Source organism: Onychomys torridus, chromosome 7 (genome assembly GCF_903995425.1).
Source record: "Onychomys torridus chromosome 7, mOncTor1.1, whole genome shotgun sequence".
Classification (NCBI taxonomy): Eukaryota; Metazoa; Chordata; class Mammalia; order Rodentia; family Cricetidae; genus Onychomys; species Onychomys torridus.
In genome coordinates this window covers 10,058,826-10,079,762 of record NC_050449.1, presented here as the reverse complement: position 1 = coordinate 10,079,762, position 20,937 = coordinate 10,058,826, and the positions used below count along the sequence as shown (strand labels likewise).

At 46.6% G+C, this 20,937-nt stretch overlaps 1 protein-coding gene across 1 annotated transcript in view; it reads left to right on the top strand.

Moving 5' to 3' along the window:
- The window catches only part of Endod1 (endonuclease domain containing 1), a 31,654-nt gene extending 16,013 nt beyond the window's left edge, over window positions 1-15,641 (top strand). The window contains exon 2 of the mRNA XM_036193420.1: window positions 11,834-15,641. Coding sequence (XP_036049313.1) covers window positions 11,834-13,036 — 1,203 coding nt within the window. The 3' untranslated portion in view covers window positions 13,037-15,641. The remainder of the gene's footprint in view (window positions 1-11,833) is intronic.
- The last annotated feature ends 5,296 nt before the right edge of the window (window positions 15,642-20,937 follow it).

Here is a 20,937-nt window from a genome sequence, read left to right as displayed (position 1 = left end):
CTGTCCTCTCTCCAGCATCCTTTGCAAATTGTGATTAGTCCTGGATGTATCCTATGGACAGGCTGTGGTGCCAAGTGTGGAGCAGTCAGGTAGGCACAAGCCTTGACTTCAGTTCAGCAGGACAGACAGATGGGTAAACACACTTTCAGTACAGGGACAAGTGTCAATGTAAAAACCACAGCTCTCTCTCCACTCTCTACATTTTTTTTTAAATTTATGTTTTTTTGAGACAGGGTTACTCTGTGTAGCTCTTGCTGTCCTGGAACTTTCTCTGTAGACCTGGCGGGCTTTGAACTCAGAGGTCTGCCCACCTCTGCTGGGACTAAAGGTGTATGCTACCATGTCCGGCTTACAGCTCTCATCTTAAAGGGAACAAGAGATAGTTTATTCTAGAGCCATTTTGAGTGACCATGGCCTGAGAACACAGATTTAAGTTACTCAAAATTCCATGTTCTAATGCGGAAGGAGTCTCACAGGGTTTTCATAGTTCCACAGAATAAAAAAAGTCATAAACCTAGGCAAGTTTACAATAATTGCTGGGTCCACCAGCAGGTACCTAGAGACGCAGGAAGCTTTTCTACGGATCCGAGATGCTATCTGGCGGCATTTTAGCTCTTTGATTGGTGGATCCTCGTGTTCTGCTACTATAAAAGAGCTTCTAAGAGGTTTTTTGTATTTTGCTTTTTGTTTTTCATGAGATGGTAGTTCTGAGACAGAGTGGGACAAGGAATGGCTGTCCCGGAAGGCTAACACTAGCCCAAGATAAAGTAATTGGCTTCTGAACCTAAAACGAATCCCAGTCATTCCACAGAACAGAAATTCCGATTTGTCCACCAGTCTCTGAAGACACAGAAACTCTTTCCAGGAGGTTGTTTTTTTGTTTGTTTTGTTTTTGTTTTGTTTTTTGTTCATAGCCAGACACAGCTTCTTTTCATCTACAGAGAATGAATGTTAACACTGCCCAACCTCGTATTGCCTGCACCTGGTCTCTGCCTTCACGTGTGCCAGCTGCCCATCACCAGTGGGCCACACTCACCTCTTCCACCTGAGACTGGTGCGGCCTTTCTTCCCTGGGCAGTGACCTACCGGCGGAAGACCTGAGTTCTCCCTGTGCTCTGTCCTGGGTGCTGTGGTGGCAATGCTGACACCACACCCCCTAAGAACCAGCCACGTCATCCCCTGTGCTCCCTCCTCTCAGGAGTACTTTCCCTGGGCTGGCATCTCCCTGTGATACCTCCCTCTTGGTTCTTTGTGCCTTGTGTTCCCTCAGTACCATGCGATCTTCTGCCACTCTGAACTTGCTGTACAGACAAACTCTTCATTATAATGTAGACAGACAAAAGTTAGAGGGTAGACCAAACCACCAGTCTATAAAAATGCCAGGCCCAATGCCCAGGAGCCAACTCTCAGCTCCCCTGACTGTCTTCTTGGCTTTCAAACACCTTGGTGTACATGTATGTGCATGTACCTGTGTGTATGGGGCATAGGAGTGTGCACATATTTATGTGTCTGTGAGTGTGCAGGGTGAATGTGTATATACTGCCCATGCTCTTTGAAGCTGATCCTAGTAACACACTCAGTGTTCCAGCAGTCCTAGCCCTCTGCACAGCCTCCGTTCATCTGGGGATAGCCTGTCACTCTTTCTTTCTTTAAGGATGGCTATCAGTTCTGTCTCTTGGGACAGTTCCTTGACTGGTTTGGGAAGGCCTAGCTGGGATACCTGGCTCCTGCTGCTTCTCCCAGTGATGCAAAGGCAGCCTGGGCCTATCAATAGGATGAGCAGGAGAAGAAAACAGGAAAGGAGCTGGCTGGAGAGCTCTATTGGTTCAAGCCCCATAGCTCTGCCTTGTGCTCCTAAGGCTCACCCTATCAACGGCAGCTCCTCCTTCCCTTACCTGCTCAGGGACCAACTCCTTGTGCTAACTCTGAGTAACTCTGACCCTAGAGGTTTGCATGGATTTTGCAGCCTACTGATCTTTAGCTTCTAGGTTATATATACTCTTCCTTGCTCATTGCTTTCTGACTGTTCTGGACCAGCCCTAAGATGAGACTCAAGGGCTCTATCCCCCTTGTCCTGGGGCAGAAGTCCACCTTTGCCTGCCCCTTCAGGAAATCCTGGTCCTACAATTTGTTGACATCCTTGCTACCTTTACTTACCCAGTCTGAAGCCAGGGCCCGTAGCCCCTCCCACCAGTATTCCATATTTTTCACCCACTGTCCTCATTCCTGAGCCCTTATGACTGATCTCAAGTCATCCTCTCGCATCCCACTCAGGCCGAAGCTCCCCATCCTTTGCTTTGGACAGGACACTAGATGACTGATTCTCTCCTTACAGCGCTGTCTCTGCCCCCTCCTGTCTTCATAGAGATTGCACTGTGGCTCTCAGAATTCCCTTCCTTGCCTGAGAGGTTTGGAGCCCCTCCTGGCACTCTGTTGGGAGCATTGGAACTGGGTAAGCTGGACTTGGTCCTTGGCATGTCCACATTCTGGTTGAATGACTTTGTACTTGCCACTTTCGGGGTTTCAGTTTTCCCAGCAATCACTGTGCCTGCCTCAGGGTGCTGAGGAGGGAATGACAACATTCATGTTCCTCAGGTCCTTTTGATTCCCATCTCCTCCTTCTAATTTTCCTCCTCAGAATTCAGTTCCCAGGCTGCTGTTTCTGCCCGAAGTCTCTGTAAGGAAATAGCACTAAGCCTTTGTTGACCTTTGGTCTCGAGTCTCATGTTATATTTTGTTTCTGCTAAAGAAAAGAATTTCCTGCATCCATGCCTTTCCTTCTCGATTGCTCTTTTCCTATCTCCCTCATATCTAGCATCTGTTGCAGACTGCGCTGTTCTGTTTTCTCTGGACTCTCTTAACGTTGCAAGCATCTGAGTCTCCTCTCCTTAAATAGATCTGACCTCCCTGCTGGGATGGCTATTTGGAGGCTTAGAAAGTAGAGAGGGAACTTTGGCTCTGGGGCAGGACTTCCTGAGGTCCCACCCTGATCCAGCACATACCAACTGTGTGACCTAGGACTGTCCCCTCTCTCGCCAACACCTCAGATTGTTCAATCAAAAGATGATAAAAGTAACACATCGCTGTGAGTCTAGTCGAGGGACTCATTGATTTGCTACATGTAAAGCTCTTAGAATAGCCTAGAACACTCTTCCAGCTCAGTAAGTCATTGACTATCATTATCCCCAGTCTCAAGATCCCTTCCACAGTGGCTCACACACAATGTAGCCCTAATAAGTATTGTTTAACAGACAGATGTCGCCCTTCTCATAGTTCTTTTCAATTTTCTACCCTTTGTTTTTCTAAAATGGATATCATCAAAAATCAGCATAATACTTTATTCTGAAACAAAAAAGATATGCCATGGGTTTAAATTGCTCTTACTATCTGTTAAGGAAATACATAAGCTTGTTGAGAGAAACATTCTTTTCTCTTGGTACTAAATTTGAAAAGGAATTTATTGTAAGGTTATGAGACAGGAGACGAGTAAGCTGGAGACAACTTCTTCTTCCAAAACCTACTTAACATGTTGATCGTAGGTAAAAACATTCCATTAAATACAGGCACCACATCAAATGACATCATCAGTCCAGAGGGATAAGGCCAGTTGGGAGGCAGAGTGGCCTGAGGTTCTGTATGTTCTCTCCCTACAGAGATGCCCCTGGGGAGCCAGAGTAAACCTGGGGCATGTCGGGGTGGGTGTAACCTGGAGTCTAGACCAAATATGAAACTGCTTCTTATGTCATTGGTATAGCTTTGTCTCTAGGGATCTGTGTTGTCATTAATTTACTGTGGTTACAATAAGCAGATCATTAAACTGTAGTGTGTGGAAAGTACTCCTGACCTTTAGGTGGCAGCAGGTCAGAGAATGTATTAAAAATGTTTGAATCAGTCTTCACTGATTTTAATTTTGAGTAATAAGTAATGCAGAAGAATTAGTATAAAAACAGAATCAATTGTTTCAAAAACTGTCCAGTGTGACTTGGGAAAGATCGGGGGTTCCCACCCTGCTCCGTTCTCCTTGGCCTCCATCGTGAGGAACTGCCTAGATAGACTGGCCTAGGAAGGTGTGTGTGTGTGTGGGGGGTGTCTTTGTTATCAGTTGGTCCAGGAGGGCCCAGCCCACAGGGTGGCACCATCCCTGAGCAATCTAGAGCTGAAACTAGCAAGCAACTTCCTCCCTAGTTTCTGCCTCAGGCTCCTGCCTTACATTCCTGCCCTGACTTCCCTCAGCGACAGGCTGAGACTTGGGGTGTTCGATGAAATAAGCCTTTTCTTCCCGAGTTGCTTTAGGCCACAGTGTTTGTACAGCAACAGAAAGCAAATTTGAAGTGGAGGGTTTCAGACTGCAGCTGCTTCAGTGAAGGTGCTAAAACATACGCATTCCAGACTCCAGGAGCTAGTCTGAGTAGAGAGATTCAAGGGAAGAAGATATCTCACACTCCTTTGTAAGACAGGGTCCCTCTTTGTAGCTCTGGCTGTCCTGGAACTCATTTTGTAGACTAGACTGGCTTTGAACTCACAGAGATCTGTCTGCCTCTGCCTCTGAGTGCTGGGATCAAAGGTGTGCGCCGCCACCCGGCTCAGATACATTTGGGGATGCTGAAAGTCCTGCAAAATAGGGAGAGACAAAGGCCTTCGTCAGAGGAGCCGTTCAGACCTGCAAAATAGGGAGAGACAAAGGCCTTCGTCAGAGGAGCCGTTCAGACCTGAGCTCATGAGGAATTCTCCCAGTGCGATCACATATAAACATTGGGAAAAATGTGTCATTTTTAAAAGTTTACATTCATATTTGAGCAAAAAATAAAAAATAAATGAAGTTCTTAGGTGTCAAAAATATGTAAAAAGTGGTGAAAGGGATGCATAGGAAGCCAAGGGTACCATTGGGACCCGGCTTTCACATGCCTGGGGAGAGAAAGGCCACCTACATGTCTGTGACTTGGAGGGAGCACAGGGCTCTCTGGGAATAGCTGAGGAAGGGCTGCAGTCCTGGTAAACCGGCAAGACTGTGTGAAGTCCAGGCTGCGGGAGGAGTCACCCAGGAGGGCAGAGCAGGCCCCTGCGGGAGAGGAGACCTAGAGAGGAGCAGGCCCCTGAGGGAGAGGAGACCTAGAGAGGAGCAGGCCCCTGCGGGAGAGGAGACCTAGAGAGGAGCAGGCCCCTGCGGGAGAGGAGACCTAGAGAGGAGCAGGCCCCTGAGGGAGAGGAGACCTAGAGAGGAGCAGGCCCCTGAGGGAGAGGAGACCTAGAGAGGAGCAGGCCCCTGAGGGAGAGGAGACCTAGAGAGGAGCAGGCCCCTGCGGGAGAAGCCTCGAGCTAGCCCCCTTCCTTCTCAGCAGCATCTTTGTTCTTCCTTCTCCATGAGAAACCCTGAATTGAAGAAATCATCCCAAAGCTAGTCCAGAGTCACTGAAGTCTGTAGGGTTCAGGCAAAGACAACAAGTGTTGATTCCACTGCTCAGCACCAAACCCACTGGGCCCTTAGACCTACTCATCCGCAAATGCTACAAAGCATTTAGGTATACCCATCGCCTGAAAGCCAGTTAGCAGAAACAGACAATGGCCTGCGGGAATGGCCCAGTGTCAGCTGCTTTGCCTGTAGGCTGGAGGACCTAAATTCTACCCTCAGCACACACATCAAAATAAATAATAAACAAACCAAAACACCCAAAGGAAGCAGAACGTCTTGAGGGGACTTTAAAGCAAGTGTGTCAAAGAGAGATAAAGAGGCATTGTGTATGGGAGGGGCAGGCTTGAGATAAATTCTAGGAAAAAAGTGAAATGAAATGAAAACTCTAAGCTAGGTATTACTGAAAGAGAGCCACTGGATTGGAAGTTAGCTCTGCACCAGATGGAGAGGGGCAGATGTAAAATGTGGAAAAGAGGCTGATAGGAAGGAAGGATGGGCTCCAGGCAGGTGTCTAGCTGCAGTCTTCATAAAGATCTCCACATGTTGGAAAAAGATCTTTGCCATTTTTTTCCCAGTAGTTTAATACTGGATTAGATAAACCTTGTGAGATTTCTCTAGTTTTTCCTTTTCTGTTTTAATTTTGGCCAGTAGCATCCACACTAATTTGAATATAGTAGTGTATTGTTCTGAGGCGGTGGTTAGCTGAACCAAGCCTACAGTGGTGAGCACTTGGGCCTGCGCAGGAAGAAGAACAATGTTGGGCTCTCTTCATCTAGCCTGCCACTGACAGGACAGTTGGGGCAGCTCTTCTCCAGCCTTGTCTTCATGGGGCTGGTATGAGAAGCGAGACCTGTCTCTTCAGTGTTTAAGTAGGAAATTAAAGGTCTTAGTCTCTTTCCTCATCACCGTATGAGAACAGCTGGACAAGAGGCAGCTGAAGGTAAGGAAGATTTACTTTAGTTTTAGTTTAAGGTGCAGTTTGTGATGTTGGGGAAAGTGAGGCACAGGAGTATCTCACCTGTGGTGTGAGAATTTGCTCATAGTATCTGGGCCAGTCAGGATGCAGAGATAGGACAGGAAAGAGGTTGACTGTAAAATCTCATGGCACACCCATCACCCACTTCCTCCATTGAGTCCCTACATCCTAAGGTTCCATACCTTCCCAAATGGCAGCACCAGCTAGGAGTTAAGTGTTCAAACACATGAGCTGGTGGGGAACATTTCACATTCAAACCACATTAGATAACCGGTGGACCTGCAGTTAGAGGTTAATGATAAGGCAGGTGGCTGGGGAGGCCATGAGTGGTCCCTGTGCAAGCTGTCATGAAGGGCAGGCACCAGGAATCCGAAGAAGCCACGACATGAAGTATGTGCCATACCTTGGTGGGACAGGTCAAGTGTGGCCCACAGGGTCCCATGCACTTCGGATGTAATGAGTCACAAACTCACAGAGTACAAAGTGATTCTAGGTCTCTGTAACTGTCTCTCGCCCCAGCAGCTCCAGGGTGTACCACAATTCCTAGATCTTTGAGGAGTCTGTCATTTCAACTTTTCTTGAGTTTTCTATATTTCCACTGAATCCAGCGTTACTGGGGGAAATGTGAGGCTCTGTCCACTGGAAACAGGTTTCTAGGGAAGGTGAGATCCTGTGAGGTTTATCTCAGTTACCTTGGCAACTCAGGGTTCTTTACCTTTTAACATCACTGTGGTGCAGGAGTGGAGGAGGCTGTGAGCCATGATTTTGTAATCTTAGTTCAGAAAGTTTGCTTTGCGTGGACTCTTGGTGTTCAATGCCACCTCTGCTGCTGCACAGAACAGTAGGGAGCAGACAGACGGAGTGCTGACACAGCAGATACAGTGGACCAGCCCTCCGCCAGTTGTTCCCTGCCTGTGCTAACAAATGTTTGCACTTGCTTGCCTGGACAAACAAAGGAAGAGGTGTGACAACCCTCTGGTGTGAAGACCCTCAGGTGTGAAGACCCTCTGGTGTGAAGGCCCTCAGTTGTGAAGACCTTTTGGTGTGGAGACCTTCTGGTGTGAAGAATCTCAGGTGTAAAGATCCTCAGGTGTGAAGACCCTCTGGTGTGAAGACCTTCTGGTATCAAGACCCTCAGGTGTAAAGATCCTCAGGTGTGAAGACCCTCTGGTGTGAAGACCCTCTGGTGCAGGTGTCCTTTGCCTCCTCTCTTCATTCAGGCTCTGCAGCACTGCAGGCTCAGGTGTTGCCTCTCTTTGCTGTCTGAAAATGTTTCACATATTCCATGACACACAGAAAAGGGGACTACGGGTAGTGTGGCTTTTTTCCCTTCTCTCTAATGGAGAAATGGATGCAGCTGTGTCTATTAAGAATAGATTCCAGGAGATGGTGTGGCTTACCAGTTCAGAATAGGCTTTAGTGAATGAAAGGGCTGATCTTAATTCATACCCTACTCTGCCACTGATGTGTCTTAGTTTTTCCATCTGCAAACTATATTCACAGTCCTTACAAAGTTCTAAATTTAAAATGTTTAATTGATGGTTCAAGTCATACTTCTGTCCAGCACTATCCAGTCAGCATTTGGGCAGAGTGGTGGTGCCATCTGCATCTGCGCCAAACACTGGATCCTATCTGGCCATCAAGCCATAGGCCACAGTATGGAGTCCGTGAGAGTGCAGAAGTGATGGACAAGGGTTCTGAAGAAAGCAGAGGAGGGAGAGGTGTTCTCTGCTGTCTGAAGAGCCAGACATGTAATTGACTCTTTCCCTAGGGAAGGCCAGGGCAGAGGAGTCCTGGATCCCAGTGTGGGACTGGGTCCTGGCCTTCCCAGCCACCTCAATGTCACCATAGCATCTGTTCTCCACGTCCCTGGGAAGTGTGGGCAGAAAAGGCAGACAAACACAGCAAACCTTCCGACCCAAATCACAAAGTCAGTCTGTCCCCTGAAGTCCTGAACCACAGTGGAGTGAAATAGGAAAGGGACCCCAAATAACCAGGGTACCCTAGAAAAGCTGTACAGCTTTATGGGATCTTGACCCCTTTCTGAAGATCTTGTATCCTTTGTAGATAAAGCCTTGTGTTTCCTCCTGAAATGATGGGCTCATTGGAAGGATAAAGCACATGGAAATCCAAGAAGAGTTAAAATAACAGGCTCTGCAAAGATCCTGGAGTTGTGGGGAGCAGTGAGCCCTGTGGTCAGGGCAGAAGCAGAGGCACCCCACTCGGTGTCCTCTGTGGAGCCCCTGTGACTGCGGCAGCTGGGAGGCCAGCTTGCAGTTCGCGAGTGAGTCGGTCCAGTCCTGGTTTCTCCCCAATGCCAGGATGTTTATGTCCTTTGCCTCTCTTGGTTCTTCCCCCTCCTCTTCTCTCTTTAGCCTCTTCCCCTTCATCATCTAAGAACCTCGCTTCTCTGGCCATGTCCTAGGCCTGCAGTCTTTCCCTGTGTGGCCCTTGCATTGAAGACACTTCAGCATGCTGTCTGTGCTCTGCCAACAGGGCAACCAGAAGCCTTAAAGCTAAAGATACTGTACCAGCAGATAAGATACCCTAGTGACTGAGTACAAGAAGGCATCTTAAAGCACGTGGCCTTACACTGGCCCCAGAGATCCTGCCTCTGCTGTGTCTTGATCTCCTGATTCAGCATCAAGGCTACTGTTTCCTGGGGTGTATCTTTCAGCTGTAAGAAAGTGGAGACAAAAGCCTTGCAAAATGAATGAGCTCCTTATCTTCTTCCTCCCAGGGGTGGGATGGGTAGGGGAACATCCAGATGCATTGCTTCTTAGGCTAGGAGAGGATGGAGTGACATGGTAGGGTCACAAGGAACTGTGCGAGGCTCCAGCAGACATGCCTGCTTCATGCCAGCCTGCTCCATCCTCGTCATCACTTGTCCTGTATGTACACGTCTGAAGGCCCACACTGTGGAAGGCCACAGCAGGGCCAGGCAAACACACAGTCAGCTTGACCTAGATGGGAAGACAATTAAACCCCACAACCGTGGCTGTACTAGACATTTGAGGGTGGTGTAGGGAGTTAGCTCCAATATTAGGGTGTCAGCATGGAGAGATTTGTTTTGATTTGTGGGTAGGGGTGGTACAGGGACTGAAAAATAGAAGGAACTTTTAGTTCTTCAGGAATCAAGCAACCAGTGATGATTACACATGCTTAGCTCTAAAATGTTTTGAATGTGTTTTAGAGTGGGTAGTTTGGGGCTTTTATGCAAAATTATGATTTTTTTTAGATCCATTTATTTTTATTTTGTGTGTATGAGTGTTTGTCTGCATGCATGCCTGGTACACTCAGAGACCAGAAGAAGGCATCAGATCCCCTGGAACTGGAGTTACAGATGGATGTGAGCCTACATGTGGGTGCTGGGAACTAAAAGTCTTTGCAACAGCAGCCAGTGCTAACCACTAAGCCATCTCTCTAGCCCTGACCATTTAATACTATATCTTGCCTTTTGCTTCCAATCTCACAGCAAATGCTTCCACATCACAAACTCCTCAGAACTGCAAGTGCTTTTTAAAGGCTTTGAGTTGTTTGAGGAATATATTATCATTTACTTTACATTTTAAACTTTTGTTCAAGCCCTGTTGTTATAAACACTATCACTATGATCTTCACTGGGCCTAAAGGTGAGCAGAAAGTCATCAAGGCCTTGGGCTGGGTCCTCCATCAAAACCACAGTAATTCCTTAAGGAATTTACAGTCTACTTTGGGAAAGAAAAACATAGTCCTTAACTCAGTGTTCTTTTGAACTTTGGATTAGTGACTATCATCTATCTGTCTATCTATCTGTCTCTCTGTCTGTCTGCCTGCCTGCCTGTCTGTCCATCTATCATCTATCTATTACTTATCTATCATTTATCTATTTATCTATCACCTGTCTATCTAGCTATCATCTATGTATTACTTATCTATCTATCTATCTATCTATCTATCTATCTATCTATCTACCTATCATCTATCTATATGTGTATGTATACATCTATGTGTGTATAGATTACACTGTTGAACTACAAAAGCATCTTGTATAAGCAGAAAAGATACAGCTATATATTATAATTGATATATAGCACATATATTGATTGTTAATCATAGCAATCATAGTTAATCATAGTAAGAATAATGGAGAGATTAATTCAAAGATCAGTTAATCTAAAAGTGGAAGAAATTAAAAAAAGAATACCACGGCATAAGAGCTGGAAGGACCATGCTTGGTCATTTGGGTTTAATCTCAGCCACTGAAGAAAGAAAAGGAAAGTCAGGCCTGGGAAGATGGCTGAGCCAGTACAGTGAGTTCTGAATGAGCATGAGGACCTGAATTTGACGCTGAAACCCACATTAAAGAGGCCGGGTGTGGCGGCGTAGGCTTGTAGTCCCGGAGCAAGCAAGGCGGAGAGAGACAAGTTCCTGAGGCTCGATGGCCAGGCAGCCTAGCTTGATCAGTGAACTCCAGGTTCATGAGAAGTGCTGTCTCAAAACACAAGATTAGCTGGAGGGTTGCCCAGGGTTAGAGCACTGGCTGCTTTTCCAGAGAACCCAGCCTCTCCTCCTAGCACCAATAATGGGCAGCTTATAGCTCCCTGTAAATTCAGCTCTAGGAGCTCTGACAGGAGAGCTGATGCTCTTTTTTGGCCTTTGTGTACATCTGCACATACCTGCACATACCCCTCACAAAACACAAATAATCAATTTTTTTTTTTGAGACAGGGTTTCTCTCTGTAGCTTTGTGCCTTTCCTGGATCTCACTCTGTAGACCAGGCTGGCCTCAAACTCACAGAGATCCACCTGCCTCTGCCTCCCGAGTGCTGGGATTAAAGGTGTGAGCCACCACCGCCCGGCCAATAATCAATTTTTTGTTTAAGTTTTTAAAAACCAAACCAACCAACAAACAAAACCAAGGCATGGAAGAGGAACAACAAAACCAACTTTTGTTTAAAAAAGTGCCGTAATGAAACCTAATTCTTTGTAAGCTACTAGTTTGTTTTTAAAGGTGGTGACTTCTGAGGGATGACACTCAAGATTGTCCTCTGACATCATATGCATGTGAATGTATGTGCATACCTTCCCACATGTACCTGCATGCATAGACATACATACATTGAGAAGAATCATCCTGACTGTGAGGTGGAGCAAGAATAGAGCATAAGCAGGACATATTCTATTTGAGGATCCCTTCAAGGGATACTAGAATGAAGCGTGCGCGTGCGCGTGCGGTGTGTGTGTGTGTGTGTGTGTGTGTGTGTGTTTGTGTGCGTGCGCATATGCACACATGCGTGAGAGAGCCATGTCATGAAAACTCAAGGGTTAGGCATGGCAGAGGGGGAGGAGTTCCCTGGAGCTTGGTAAGTGATTCAGGTACAGAGGGGGAGGAGTTCCCTGGAGCTTGGTAAGTGATTCAGGTACTGTTAGCAGGGATTCATCTCAGCACTGCCTTCTTCTTTCAGGTTGATGACCCCGACAGCAATCTTGAGGAGGTAATTGAAGAGGCTGAGGCTGTCACTTCCGTGAATAATCTGGGAAGCAAGCAAGCCTTGAATGCAGACTACCTGGACTCTAACTATGAAATCGGACAGCTGTACCCAATCCTCCTTAGGGGTGACCTCCAGGCACCCACATTCCCACTCACAAATTCAGTTCCAATGACCCAGTCTTTCCGGGAACGATGGCATATGAATATCAACAGCCTCATGGGCCGAGCCTTGATTCCACACTGTGGCGATGGCAAAGACCTGTATATCCTCACAGGTGCTGTCCCCTCAGACCACAGAGTTAAGGGCAAAGTGACTATCCCAGAATTTGTCTGGCTGGCAGCCTGCTGTGACGTTCCTGGAGGAGGCTGGGCCATGGGCTTCACCAAGCACACACAGGCTGGTGACATCCTAGAAGATGTGCTGGTGAGAGACCTTGAGAAGCTGCTTCCTCATAAGCCTCAGCTCTTCCGGGACAACTGTGGAGAGACAGAGCAAGACACAGAGAAGATGAAGAAGATTCTGGAAGTGGTCAACCAAGTCCAAGATGAGGAGCGGTCTCTACAGTCTCAAGAGAGCACGAGCCCATTTGCCAGCACCCAAAGCCAGCAGTCTGCCCCACTGCCCCCAGAAGCACCAGAAGGAAGAGGCAGCTTTCTGGGAAAAGTCCTTGGTTTCCTTTTTACCCCATTCATCAAACTTTTCCAGTTAATTTATTACGTCATGATAGCAGTCTTAAGGAATACAGTCCATCTTCTTTGGTTTGTTGCCAAGCAGGTGATAAATGGCATCGAGAGTTGTCTATACCGTCTGGGTGCAGCCACTGTCTCATACCTTGTAACCATTGGACAAGAGTTGGTGGGCATTCCCTGGAAAGTGCTCAAGGTCGTGGGCAAAGTCATCAGGGCCTTTCTCCGGATCCTCTGCTGTCTGGTGAAAGCTATCTGCCGAGCTCTGAGCATCCCTCTCCGAGTCCTTGTGGATGTAGCCACTTTCCCGGTGTACACCGTTGGGGCCATTCCCATAGTGTGCAAGGACATTGCTGTGGGCCTGGGTGGCACTCTCTCCCTGCTCTTTGACACTGCTTTTGGCACCATGGGTGGCCTGTTGCAGGTTGTTTTCAGTGTCTTCAAGCGGATTGGCTACAAGGTTCCTTTTGACAATTCTGGGGAGTTATAGAACTCAGAAACCTAGTAGTGTCCATTGGTGAATTTCATTATTCTCAGCAGAGAGCTAGACTATTCTGTTTTCACAGAGGGTTCTGTTCTCTGTCAGTTATTGTGTTATGTTTGCCTGGGGGTGGGTTGTCTTTTTCTGCAAAGGAGTTTGGCACAATTTAGACCTGATCTAAGTCACATGTTCAGGGTAGGTTCGGAGTCAGGGTCCACTGTGCACCTACAGTTATATATCCAAGCTTCCATGGGTGTGTTGACTTCAGCACTGTGCTCTGACTCCTAGTGAAACACCTGGACCGACCCTGGCTTGTTATGAAAGGTAAAAATAGGGAAGGAGAGGTTAAAGGTCATGAGAAATGGAGAAAGAATCTTGTGCCTCCCATTTCTCTGAGAGATTTAAGGCAAAAATATCTGAATATTGTTGTCCAGTCTCAGCATTTCTTTCTCTTCCTCTCTGACCAACCAACCCTGGGGATGTGCTGGTGACTGCTCTATTGAAATCCCTCCCTATGGGATTTCATCTGCCACAACATCTGCCCTGGTCTCAAGAGCTTGTTTGAGTTTCCTTTTCTCCCAAAGCTGAGTTCTGATTAGGGTAGTCAGGTCCCTCCAGGTGTAAAGGGAATGGGAGGGAGACAACATTAAGTAGGGGCTGTGTGTCCAAGGGCATTCCTAGGGAGGCTTTGATCAACTTATATTAAATCTCTGGTTGACAACGTTAAATACAAAAGATTTGCATGTTAATCTAATATGAAGCTTCATATTTTGCGACATCTAATGCATCAAGTGAGTACTTGATACCATAAAGCACTCTGTCTTCCCTCCTGAAATGATTGTTATAACTATATAGGTAATAGACAAAATGAAAAATATTCTAGCCATCTCAGGCAGAAATAGATGTATGTACATATTTAAGAATCACTATCTCTTGGAACATTATTTTTTATAGTATATTTGAGGCTAAAAATATGTCTTTCATTAATGCAAGTTGAATTTGAGAGCTTATTCCTGATTTTGATCAATCACTTGTAATTTTAAATCTTGCACTAAATATGATAACAAAGGGAACCCAAACTTGCTTTGTGGGAAGCAAACATGGGAATGGATTGTCTAGTATTTTTTTCTGAGTGTTCCAAAGAGTTTCTGTGAAGGAGAAAAGGGCCAACTGTGGACTTAACTTGGGAACATCCCGGGTGGCAGGAAGTTAGTTGTAAAGACTAGGAGTCTAGAAAGAAAACAAAGAGGGAACAGTACATCAGCTGTTCCCAGAGCTGGCATATGAGAACCCAAATTTAGCAAGAATTAAGTTTTTCAGAAGATGATTTGAACTGTACCCGAGAAGAGTAGCAGCCTGCAGCCTTCCATGTGGCATGATCTGAGTCTGGACTGCAGACCTCACTTGGCTAGATGCCCACCTTTTATCAAGACTCATAGCAGTATTTGTCAGGGTTTCTCTGTGTAAATGGGAGTTTGAGAGCTTGTGTTGGCACTGATGGGTCAAAAGAGGGACTCTCAGAAGTTGCCAGAGAAGCAGTCTGGCTAAACTCCCATTTGTTTAGCTGCCAGAGGCTTAAGGAGGCTGTAGACTTGATTTTGTTTGTGGGGCTGGCTGGAAGCAGGTTGCTATGAGCTAAGACACCCCATCACACCGGGTGTGCCTCCCTGAGTGTAAATAGGATTTTATCACCTATCAAATACTCCAGACTCTGTATCATCAACTGGATTTGACACGGTTAATGACAGGTATCCACGTGAGACTGCATCTCATGTGGCTCTCTTTCCCTCTCAGTGAATATTTGCATTCTTAGAGGCCTTAGTAGGGCACCCATGGCACCTGAACCCCTTTTAGGGGACCACTTGGAAATGCCCCCTTCCTGTGTTCAGATGTCTGATTATTTATTTTTGTGTGGCTTTTTTTTTTTTTTTTAAAGGGAAAGGATAATAAGACAAAAATATATCCTTCAGGTTAGAGTACTGAGACCCTTCACTCTGGAGTTTCTTGTTGGCAGGGTCTCTGAGTCACTGGAACCAGCTGCATGTGGCTTTGAAGTCCTACCAGGTCTCAGGGCTGCTGCTTGTCCATTGCCAGCAGGCTACTTGGGGCTCTGAAGTGGGAGTTTAGGAAATTGAGCCCTGTCATCAGCTTGGAGATTTTGCTGTGGCTTCCTTCCATTCTCAGGTTCTTGGAGATGCTGGCCAATTCTGTCATTCCTGGAGCTGTTTTTCTAGTCTGTGTCAGCCATGTTCTTGGATATACCCTCTGCCTTTTTGTGCCTTTTCTGCCTAAGGCAAACTAGGGAATGGAAGGAACCAAATGAAGCATCCTTGGTCTTCATTCATCCATCTGTCTAGCAAACATGTATTCAGTCATCAAGGTTGCAGAGATGGAAAAAGCTCCATCCCTAAGAGTTTCCAGTATGGTGGGAAGAACAGGTGTTACAGTCTGGGCTGTGATGTGTCATACCAAGCACCGTACTGAGAGTATCTGCCCTGCCCTCTCTAGCACAGGAGGAAAACCTGTACGGAACGAAGGACGATGTTACAGGAGCTTTGGCCGTATAATGCTATGTACCTTCTAGATGCTCAATAAAGTCATTGTTGACAACTCGGTGGTTCTGTAAGGTTTATGGAGGGGCATCTGAGTGCTTGGAATGAGGTTTGGGCCTCTCTGGGATTACTTCCCCTTCCCCTTCTTCCTTTTCCTCTGTGAGGCTGGAGAGTAAACCAAGCCAATGCTAGGAAAGTGCCCTACTACTGAGTTACACACCATGCTTGTTTTCTTCTCTTTCTCTGCATCTGTGTGTGCACACATGAGTGCTTGTGTGGAGGCCAGAGGTTGAGGCCGGTGACTTCCTCTCACTCTTCCATCTTGTTTTATCGAGTCAGGATCTCTCCCTGAACTTGGAGCTCGCCAACCGGCTCAGTGAGCTCTGGGGCCCTGCTTGTCTCCGCCTCCCTAGCTCTGACATTACAGATGTGTGGAGTGCGGGGGATCTGAGCTTAAGTCCTCAAGCTTATACAGCAAGTGCTATGCCATCTTCCCAGGCCCTTTATTTTCTTCTTGATTCATATCAACTCAAGCAGTTTTCAGTTTGCTTTTGTTCATTAAATTTTTTTGAGTTGTATGTGAGAAATTAGAAGCTCAGATGAGTGAAACAGGGCTTAGAACTTCTATTTATATCCTTCATTAGTGTGCATCAGAGGCCTATTTGCTTCATAGACTCTGGATCACATAGAATATTATAGAAATGCTCTTATTTGTTTATGCATCAGGAAACTCACAGAGTTAAGAAAAGGCAGCCAGTGGAGAGAGTAGTGGTCCTCTGTAGCCTGTGGTGAGGCATCCCTTAGAGTGAAAGAGAGGGTAGAACTTCATGTGTGTCATGTGTTGAGTGCCTTGTCTATTTAACACATTATGAATGTTTTACACAGTGCTGCACTCTAAGCATGTAGTGGGGCTGTTTGCCTCTTGTGTGAGTTCTCAGAGTTCTCATTGGCTGTCTGTGTTGGTATTTCCCCAGGGTCATGATTTGATGTCAAAAGGACATAATGCAAACCAGCTAAGCATTCATGACCACCTGTGTCAGTGTAGGGTTGCAATTTGAGATGCTCCCTGGAGGTGAGGCGGTCACTTCTGGAGGCCAATATTGCTCTGTAGTTCAGATGACAAAGTCTGAATCCGGTTTACTAGCTTACGTGCATAAGTTACCTGCTTCTACTTCTCATCTGAAAGACAGGGCTAACTGAGTATTCACCTGGCCAGGTTACCACAAACACTTTAGATAAACTAGATAATGAACACAGAGTGTCTAGCACTGTGCACACTGTTCAGCAAGTGGTAGCTGGGCTGCTGCTGTTGGCACTGTGCCCACACATTCTGGGTGAACTTGACTAGGAGTTTCCATAAAGGTCATGATGTTTCTAGATCAAAGCTGAAAGAGTCAAAGTACAGGACAGGAGTCAATGTCATGAATGAAGGTAGAAAGTCAAAGTACAGGACAGGAGTCAATGTCATGAATGAAGGTAGAAAGTCAAAATACAGGACAGGGGTCAATGTCATGAATGAAGGTAGAAAGTCAAAATACAGGACAGGGGTCAATGTCATGAATGAAGGTAGAAAGTCAAAATACAGGACAGGGGTCAATGTCATGAATGAAGGTAGAAAGTCAAAATACAGGACAGGGGTCAATGTCATGAATGAAAGTGAAGGAAACCAGGGTGCCTCATTGGTGTCCATGAATCTGAAATACTGGGTGGATGTCTGTAAACAGGATTATAAGGAAACAGAAACCCATGTTTGCAGTGCTTTTTAGGAAGGGAGACACGAGGCTTTCTAGTCTCTGGCTCCAACAGACGTTTTCATTCAGGTCTCTATCTCATGGGGCCCAGTATTTCCAGACTTTTACTTTAGTGAGAGGGAACCATGCAGATGGCAACATCTTAGCTGCCAGAAAGTGGTGGGTCCTCACTGTAAATAGCCATTCTGTATTTGTCAGCCTCTTAGATAAGGCATTATGAATTCATTGACAGAAGGCTACTTGGCCTGGGGAAATGGAACAGCAGACTTTCTGGACCTCCACAGCTGAGCTCAGATTGTCAGACTTGGTGGCAAGTGACCTTATCCCTCTCAGCCATCTCTCTGGCCCCAAGGCTTTATTCATAAAACCCAATGCATTTTGCCTCTGCTATAGAATATTTCACATACCTAAGACCAATGCTTTTGTAGGTAAGTCAGCTGACTCCCTGGGATAGTAGACATTGACATACATGTGAGTCACTTAACAGTAAGAGCTGAGTGGAAACAAGTGAGATGCTATAGAAGAGCCACAGGTAAGACTCTAGACTGCAGAAGGTGCCTCGTGCCTGGCAGCTGGAAAAGCCTGGGCCAGCCCAGGCTGTTCTCAGCACCAGACAGTACTCCTAATGGCATTTCTGCAGGTCGAAAGCAAGAGCATGGTCTCCTGAACACATTTGCAGATTGTGGTCCCCAGGTGTCTACTGTTCACTGCATCCAGAAGTGAAGTGGGGTGGGAGCATGCTACCCAGTCCCCAGAGACTGAGTTCCCCAGTGAGCACTGCCTTTTGCAGGGTTTGCTGCTGCTGTGTTTGTAAACAAGAAGAGAATGGTAAGCAGCAGGATTCTGCAGCCACACTATAACCATTTTCCTTCTTGGATTTGTGAGTTACTGGAGCAGTTAACCTGAAGGCATTTAAGAAGCTGCTCATGCTTCTTGTCTCCAGCTAACACCCTAGCAGCCAGCAGCACTTTGGGAAACCTCACCACTTCCCTCTTCCTGTATGTTACAAAAGCAAACAGTCTGAGGAGAGCTAAAACAGTGTGTCCAGATTATCAGTGACTTTATGAAATCTTTCCCCAAGCTGGAAACAGTTTCCCCACACAAGGAAATATCTGTTCAGTAGGTAAGAGATGTTCTGGGATACTTTCCTGAGAGTTGGAGGCACCTACCTTAGGCCACCCTCCCATGAACCCAGAGCCTTTCTGACTGAAGGAAAGCCCTTGATTATGAGTGCTGAGAACAAAGTGAGAGGCCTTCTAAGACCAGGACATTTGTCTCTAAATGTGAGTGTAAGAACATTCCAGGCTGGGTACACCGAGAGAAACAAGGTTGGAGATATATTGTACTCACACCCAATGGGGTTAGTACCTGCTGCACAGCTGGCCTTCTGAGGTGCGGGAGGGGCTCCTTGACTTGTGATGTTTGCTGATTTCTATGGGTTTTCACTCCTGGTATGATCCTCTGAAAGCAGCCTTGGGCAGAGGTGGTCACACCCCTGCTCCCACCTCCACCCCACCCTGCCCTGTGCTTCCAAGTTGATGTGCAGCTGGGCACTGACTCCCCACACCACTATGCTATATTCCAGTTGTGAGCACAAGATACACAGATCAAGATCTACAGATAAGGCCCATCAGAAAAGGAGCTGAAAAGCCACAGTGAGGCCAAGACATGCTGTGCAGGACAGAGGAAGTCTAGGGGATTTGCTTTGAATATTTACAGATTTTCATCCAGTTATCTTAGCCCGATGCCACTAAATCACGGTTTAGCCCACACCTCTTTCCAGTCTGCTTCAGTCACTCCCCATCTGGCTCCTCTGCTGCTCTGCCTCTGTGGATTGAGTACACTAAGCAGATCCCAAACCTCCTTGAGGGTGCTTTACTGTGACAAAAGGGAAGGGAGTGATTCCAATGGCGTTTGAGGTTTCTGTGTGACGAGGGGATGGATGTACTAGGTGCTAATGCTGTATTGGTCTGGGGTCAATTCTGCTGCTCAGTTGAAAAGAAGGAAATGCCATCAGGCTAACCTCTTCTGTGTTCCGTGTGAGTCTTCAAGCTCTGATCAGCCCCATTTCCTCCAGGACCTTGTTAGAGCCCACATCTGGTTCCTCAGATCTGGAGAAAACTGTCACAATCAACACAGAACACTCCACAGTCACACTCACTCTGGCTGAGACACCCTCCTCTGAGTTAGGGCTCAGTTTCCAGTAATGTCCTCTAGGACCCAGAAGCCATATTAGGTGAGAATTATGTTATGATCTCTGAAGATAACAAAACACAGTTTCTAGAGAACAGCTCATTGTTTCCACACTTAGACAATTCTATAAGGTTCCTGGTAAGATGACTAGCAGCCAGAGGTCACTGAGCACTGGTGAGTAAAGCATGTGCCTGTTGGACATTGGGTTTGCATGCCCCTTAGTGAGGTCATTGGGCTTTGCCTAAGGCCTCACAGGAAGTTAATGAACTTGTCTTGATGCACCAGCCCCACTCCAGTACACACACTTAAAGCCCCCCAGCTTTCTCTCATATATTTCACCCCCAGATAAGGAAGCCACGATGGGCCAAAGTTCACCTTGGTGAACCGATGGGCTCATTGGAGTTACTTGCAGGGATGTGGGTGGGGGCTACTCACAGGAGCAGGACTGATTCAAAAGCAATCTACTGAATAGATGCCACACTTGATAAACAATGGCGTGGGTTCATAGCAAATGCAAGATCATAAAAAGGAAGGGAAAGACCCCGGACAATATTGTTCCCAAGATAAGCTATTGGATCCTGAACCAAGTCAAGATGGAGACAAAGGGATAAATGCAAACTCTGGTTCTTGGGTTATAGGACAGTGATGTAGAGAAATCTGGGGATGCACACAGAGCCTCCTATCTTCTAAGGGGTCCATTAGAAACAGACTAGGTCACCATGTATGCTATTGTTGTGTTTATACTGAGGATGAGAGGGTCGAACCCCTAGCCAGGCTGTGAAAGTGAGATTGATGGCCAAGGAGTCCCACAAACCACCATCACCTTTAACGGGCTGAGCAGAGGCTGAGGTGAGCTTTAATCACTCTATAAGGGTTCCTCCACTTCTGCTTTAAGAAGGAAAAGCCACTTGCAGACACGAGGGTTCTGCTCTCATCAGGGCATGGCTCTCCCCTTTGGCTAGTGCCTTCGTGAACTACCCACCACCCCTGCAGCCTCCTGGTCAACTCTGTTGCTCCAGCAACGCCTTGATGCCAGTCCTGGCAATCTGGAATCCTCCTCTAACTGGGATCTACTCCACCCCCTGAGGAATGTCCTGTATGCTCCCATTCATACTCTGCTCAGCTCCCCATTCACCCACCACTGCCCCAGACTACAGAAGCCCTACCTATCTTCTGGGGTCTGTCCTACAGCTTCTGAAATTGTCTGCACTCTATCCTTCCTGCCACAAAGCACACACTGACTGACGTCTCCCCAAGAATTCCAGGCATTTCTAAGGCATCCATTCCCTCTAAATCCTTAGCCCCTCCCTACATTCCAAAGGAAATACTCTACACTTTTCCTACAAAACTTTCTTTTCTCTTCTTTCTTTCTTTCTTTCTTTCTTTCTTTCTTTCTTTCTTTCTTTCTTCCTTC